At 51.3% G+C, this 6,000-nt stretch overlaps 1 protein-coding gene across 7 annotated transcripts in view; it reads left to right on the top strand.

Moving 5' to 3' along the window:
- Positions 1 to 422: 422 nt before the first annotated feature.
- Positions 423 to 6,000, top strand: part of PHACTR2 (phosphatase and actin regulator 2) — a 241,290-nt gene continuing 235,712 nt past the window's right edge. Inside the window, exon 1 of one of the 7 annotated variants that reach the window (XM_074368238.1) lies at positions 423 to 705. In XM_074368238.1, coding sequence (XP_074224339.1) covers positions 492 to 705 — 214 coding nt within the window. In that variant the 5' untranslated portion in view covers positions 423 to 491. The remainder of the gene's footprint in view (positions 706 to 6,000) is intronic. The other 6 variants (XM_074368237.1, XM_074368243.1, XM_074368244.1 and 3 more) reach the window with 6 other exon arrangements.

The raw sequence follows: 6,000 nt of genomic DNA, 5'->3' as shown, positions 1-6,000 counted from the left end.
CAGCACGTCTAGAGCTTTGGCACTGCAATTTCCTACCCGTAAACTAGGGACGATCCTTTCGGTTCCACCCCCGCGCCCCCCAAATGAAAGCTGCACTGTTAATCTTGACCTTGCACCCCAGCTCCTGAAGCCCCAACTTTGATAATTTGAGGCCTGCTAGCTGGGTGACGCCCAGAGGGGACCCTCCTGCTGCCGTCCTCCAAAGGGCAGAGCCTGCGCCCAGGGGGAGGAGCAGCGGGCAGGTTCGCGGGCACAGAAGGCGGCCCAGCTCCGAGCGCTGCGGCTTTCGCCCGCGGGAGCGTGAGCCGGCTGTAGGCGGCTCCTTCCTGTGCAAACTTTTCTGTCCTCTTCCTCCTCCCGCCCTCCCCACCGGCTTCTCGGCGCCCGGCGTCCAGCCTCCCCGCCCTTGTCGCTGCCTCGGGGTCGCCGCGCGCGGGGCAGCGCGGTCCTCGGCGCCGGCCCCACCCCGCGCTCTGGGCCGCCGGCAGCCGATGGCCGAGGCGGGAAGGAGCCCCGCGGAGTCCTCGGGCGAACCGGCCGGGCAGGCGGCGGCCGAGGTCCACGAGCCCGAGGCGCCCGCCCGGCCGCCGGCGCCTGCCCTGCGCAGGCTGCCCGGGGACCCGAGCCCCCGTGGCCGCTCTCAGAGCGACCTGTCGTCGTGCTCGAGTCGGGGCCGCCCGCTCCGGGTCCACATCTCCGGCTCAGGTAAGGGCGGCTGGGCGCTGGGGGCCAAGGGAGGGCCGGCGGGGGCAGGTGGTTGCGACGAAGACCCGGCCAGCGCGGCCGAGCCGGCTGTCAGCGGGAAGGGAGAAGCGTCTTGCAGGGGTTGGGGGGGGGCGGGGTGCAAAGCTGAAGTCCCCTTCCCCCGCCCTCGCCGTTCCCCTCCTTGGCTGCGGGCGGCTCGGTATCCTCGTTCGAAGATGCTCCAACGCGGCTACAGCCGGTGCGCCGGGTGGTCGCGCGTTTCTCCGGGGCGAGATGCTGCCTCTGCGATGGGGAGCGCTCCCGCGCGGCTGTGTGGCCGTGCGGCGCCGGGAGCACTGGCTGCTCTGGTTCTTAGGCTTGTCCATCAGGAAGAGGACCCTTCCCTCGGTCTTCAGCGCGACTTTGGTCCCTCGGAAGGGTGCGGTCCTCTTATTTGAGTTGTAGGGGGAGGCGGTGTTGGGGCCAATGCAAATCTTGAAAACCCTCTCAACTGCTCATGCTTCTGAAATAAAGCCTTCTGCGGGGAGGAGATGGAGGGCGGTTACTGGCCAGTGGACCCGGGGTGTGAGTTTTTCTTCCCTATAAAACCCCACACAGGTGGTGTTGAGAGTGTGGCCGTGCTGTCGGTTCATCTGATCCTTCAGTTTGACAAAGCCTGGAGCCAGCATCTCTGCGGTAGCGCCGGCATTCTGGCCCTTGCCTGGCCCCCTGGCTCCCCTCGGCGCGGTGTGCGCCACCAGCTCGGGCTGCTCTGTGCACCGACGGGCAGAACCAGGCTGAGGGCCGGTGCTGCCAGCGCCGAGCTGTGTAACGTGGGGCCAATCACTTAACCTTGTCCCTCATATCTCGGTATTTAAAGTGGGAATGAGAATGTGGAACCACCACGTGGCAAGGTTATGGGGATTAAATAATTAATCGTTTTTAAATGCTTTTGAGCAAAGCATTATCTTGAGAACTAGAGAACTGTTTTTAAAAAGTCCATAGGACTTGTTAAGTTTCTACAGATTGTTTTCTGATTTGCAATCTAGGGAGGATGAGTGGGAGCTGGTTAAGCTGGGACTGAAGCTAACATCAAAGCTACCAACAGCCGCGACAGGCCAGTGCACCCACGCTCCCGTCCGCCATTACCCACCTCAGGCTCTGTGCCCAGGGGTCAGGCCCTTGCAACTCACTCCTACCTGAAGCCTAGTTTCCCCTTCAAAAAGGGTACATTTCCATGTCTCTGACTCCACTCCACCCCCAAGCTAGCTCCATGTTCTATCAAAGCCCTCTTTCTTATTCTTCTAACATCATTTTTGTCATGCAGTGTGTATGCTTAGAAAACATCAGAGATACTGGTGATCTGACTTTGCAGATCAGTTTGCTTAGAGCAGGTCAGAATTGTTAAGTACAAGCAGTGGTTATGAGACATGCATCGAGGGTCTTCTGTCAGGTTCACGTTGTAGAAAGTGTTGAGCTGAATGCATTTTACCTCCTGGTGTTTATGTCTGGGCCAAACTGAACTCTAGCCATGGATAATCTTGATTGATTTTTTACAAAGATGAACCGTTCAGATGACTCTAAAGAGACAACTGAAAATTCGTCCAGTTGGTCACTGTCGATAAACGAATCATAGCTTGTATCACCATTTCTCCCTTTCAAAGATGGAAGTTAAGGCTCACGTGCAGAAACAGGGCAGTAAAAACCTTTTAAATATGATGGTGCAAAGCACACATCACATGAACTGTGGGCTGCAATTTATAAAATTGTTTTACTTCAAGGACTCTGTCTTCTGTGCACTCTTAAATGATATTAGGAAGTGACAGCTTTTAGTGACACCCTGCACCCCAGGATGCTGACCATGTGTGAGAGAGTGAACTTCTGTGTGACTGTATTTCATCTTCAGAACTGAGCCTTGGATTTCTTTAAGAGCAGGCTCAAGGTGATGAGGAGATCCCCACATTTCTTAAGAATCAGAGAGAAAAAGAATGAGTTGGTCCCTCATTGACACACACAGAGTATTTTCCCCCAGAACCCCGCAGCCTCTGCCGCCAGGCCGGATGGATGGAGAATCAGTCAGATGACTGGGCTGGATAACGGAATTGTCTTAGAGGCACAACAGAAAGATTACAACATCTTGGGAAAACATTCTGTGGCCTGATGGAGGGTAGCCTGATTCCCAGGCCCTCCCCAGAGGTTCTGGGCACACAAGTGGGCAGTATCCAAAGCTGGGTCATATGAGGGAGCACTGGCCTCACCTCAGAATCTTGGACCCCACCCTAGACCTGCTTAATCTCAATCTGCATCTCACAAGATCCCCAGATTGTTTTAGGCACATTGACATTTAAGAAACATTACTCTCTGCCACTGGTTTTCAAAGTTGATTACACATAGGAGTCAGTTGGAGAGTTAAAAAAAAAAACCCACCACCCTACAACAAAACAATTTGTGGCTAGATCTCAGCACCTGGGATTCTGATTTTATTGGCATCAGGTGCACCCTGGGCATTAGGTGATTCTCGTGGGCAGCAAGGTTTGAGAACCACCTTGCTATGGCCTGTATGTCCACACGGCTCGCTGCCATATGTCTTGTGACACTGTGACCAGGCTTGGCCTGAGCAAGTGTGAGGTTGAAGAGTCTTATTTAGTACGTTCTCACATCCCTGTTGGTATTGTCTTCTGTTGCTGCCACCTCCCAAGTGGCTTTTACCACCCTGCTTCTTGATTTTGGTTAGTTGTCAAGAAGTCCTTCCTAAGAGTTAATTTCCTTAAAAAAATTTTTTTCTTTGTTTTTTTTTGGGGGGGGTTATTTATTTATTTACTATGTTGTATTGGTTTTTTATTTATTTTTTTGATGGAGGTACTGGGGATTGAACCAGGACCTCATGCGTGCTAAGAATACACTCTACCACTGAGCTATATCCTCCCCTCTAAGGGTTAATTTCTAATATTGAGTGAATTACCTGGTGTGAGACCCCAGGAGAGTGTTGAGGGGTAGGGGACATCATATGTTGCAGTGGTGTGTGGCCGGGAGGAAGCAGAGGAGGGGCAGGAAGAGAAGACTAGAAAGTATCCTTCAAGGGTTATCAGAATAGAGCCTCACTCCAGAACACCCACCCATCTTGGCTACCCCCACCTGTCACCCCACCTCCCACCCCTACTTCCTCTCTGCCTTTCTCTCCATGAAAGAATAATAAAAACTTGAAACTCGAAAAGTTTGCCTACTATGCCAACAAAAGACAGTCCAATACAAAAAAAATTTTTTTTAAAGACCAGCTCTGTGCTTGCACTGCATTGATGTGTTGATATCACAAGAGAATCCACTTCCTCTGTCTGTGCTTTATTATTGGATTTTTGTCAAGAAAAGCATCTCTGGCTTCAGCGGCTTTTATTTAACTTGTGATTTGAATGGTTAATTTTCCACGTGATAAAAATGCACGTGCTTTGCCAGCAAAAATTCTAGTTTTAAATTTTAAATTTGTACAAAAAATGTGAAGAAAGCCACATATTTTCAAATAAGCACATTTAAAAATACAACTCAAGTTATATTGGAATTGATACATCAGCCCTTTTACTGAGCTTAGAAAAATGGAGGTTGGTTTTGCTTTATGAGTTTTGAACTCACGGTTCTGAAATTCAACAAAAATTCTGGATTTTTAAAGTTTCGTTCTTTGTAAATAAAGTGATGTTTTATCCATTTAAAAGAGTAAAGTCCCCAAACAAGCTTTGCATAGTAGATGGACAGGTTGTCTCTTAATTTTCAGGCCAAACTTTTTCCGCATTGGGAACTTTAATACATTCAGTGGATTCTGATGTGCTTTTCTGATAAGCCCAATGTTTTGTGAATAAAGAAACTTAAGACACAGCCCAGGACTTATTCCTGTTGTAAGCGCTCAGCAAGTACTGACTGTGGACCTGCTGTGTGCCAGGTGCTGTGCTGGGCTCATCGGGCTGTAGGGAGAACCAACAGGTATTTACTGTCATTAAGCGATGACTCTTAGTCTCGCACTTAGGGCTGCGCATACAGAGAGCATCTGAGCCACCTCAAAAAGGGCGGTATGAGTAGAGGGAAACTTTATCAGCTTGGTGTCCAGACACAGTCTCCGCTCCTTTGGTACCCTGATTCGTGCCTCCGCCATCCCCTTCTCCTCATTATATATATAGATGTATAGGTAATGGCAAATCCAGTATCTTTTTCTTGAGTCTTTCATCCTTAGTGTGTTCAGTGCTGAGTGGAGTGAGAAATCTAGCCAGCCTGGAGGTTCTGTCAGTCCATACCCACTGCTGACTGGCCACGGCCACCAGGTGCCACTGTCCAAAGGCGGATTCTGCACCTGATGGTCACCTGTCCCACTGGGGGAGGTTCTTGCTTGTCCACATCTTGCTAGCGCTCCCAGTGCCCTCTAAGGTTATAACTCTTCCAGTTGGTGCTTGCATGTTCAGCCATTGCTCCCCAAAGCATAATGCCATGCCGTGCCAGGGTGGCTGGGTCCTGGGGGCTCCTGGGCCCAGTCACAGTGTTTCCCAGGCAGGAACTTGGACGCCTGCTCACTTTCTAATCATGTAACTCAGAGTGATTTTTCACCAAAGACCATCTGGCTCTGAGTTTACTTTGTCTCTGCCTTCTCACAAGAGAGTAAAGCCATCTTGCCGGGAAAAGCGGGGCAGCCTGGGCGGTACAAAACGTGCTGAGCAGAACGGACAAGGGGGGCTCAAATCCAGCCTGTGCCCTGCCCTGGCCAAGCTGTACAGCGCCCCCACCTCCCCCAAGGAGGGAAGCCTTTTCTTTGTGCAAAGGCTTCTCATCCAGCTAGGAGCTGACTGCCGGTCAGGCTTTATCCCAGAAGAGGTGCCTTTATTTAATGCTCACAGAAGCAAGCAGTGATGTAAGCTGATGATGGTCCTGTTCCCAAGGTGAACACTTTAAAATTCAGCGTCACCTGTTACCCTGTAGCAGAGGCTGAAGCTCTGAAAGTTATCTTCACCTATTAGGTAAGGATGTGCCTGTTAAGTCAGCTTGCACTTGACCTGGAGCTGAGACTGGAGACTTGTCAGGAACCGAGGCGGCCCCGGGGACCAGTTCCTTTCTCTCTCCGGTGCTTCCTCCAGGGTGGCCCGGCCTCCCCGACACTCAGCTTCTCTTTGCCTCTCTGCTTTCCCACCTGAACAGATACTCCTTGGCAGGTGCGTCCTCATCTATCTACTCACACAAACACCACGTCATAGTTCCGGCCCTGCCACAACTTCCCTTTGCTTCCTCTTCAGTCTTGTCCATATATTGACCTGGAAAATGTTCTTCATCGCTTTTAGTTCAAGT

This window comes from Camelus bactrianus, chromosome 8, assembly GCF_048773025.1.
Source record: "Camelus bactrianus isolate YW-2024 breed Bactrian camel chromosome 8, ASM4877302v1, whole genome shotgun sequence".
Taxonomy (NCBI): Eukaryota; Metazoa; Chordata; class Mammalia; order Artiodactyla; family Camelidae; genus Camelus; species Camelus bactrianus.
Note: the sequence above shows the minus strand (reverse complement) of the source record. Positions and strands in the feature narration are given on the sequence as shown.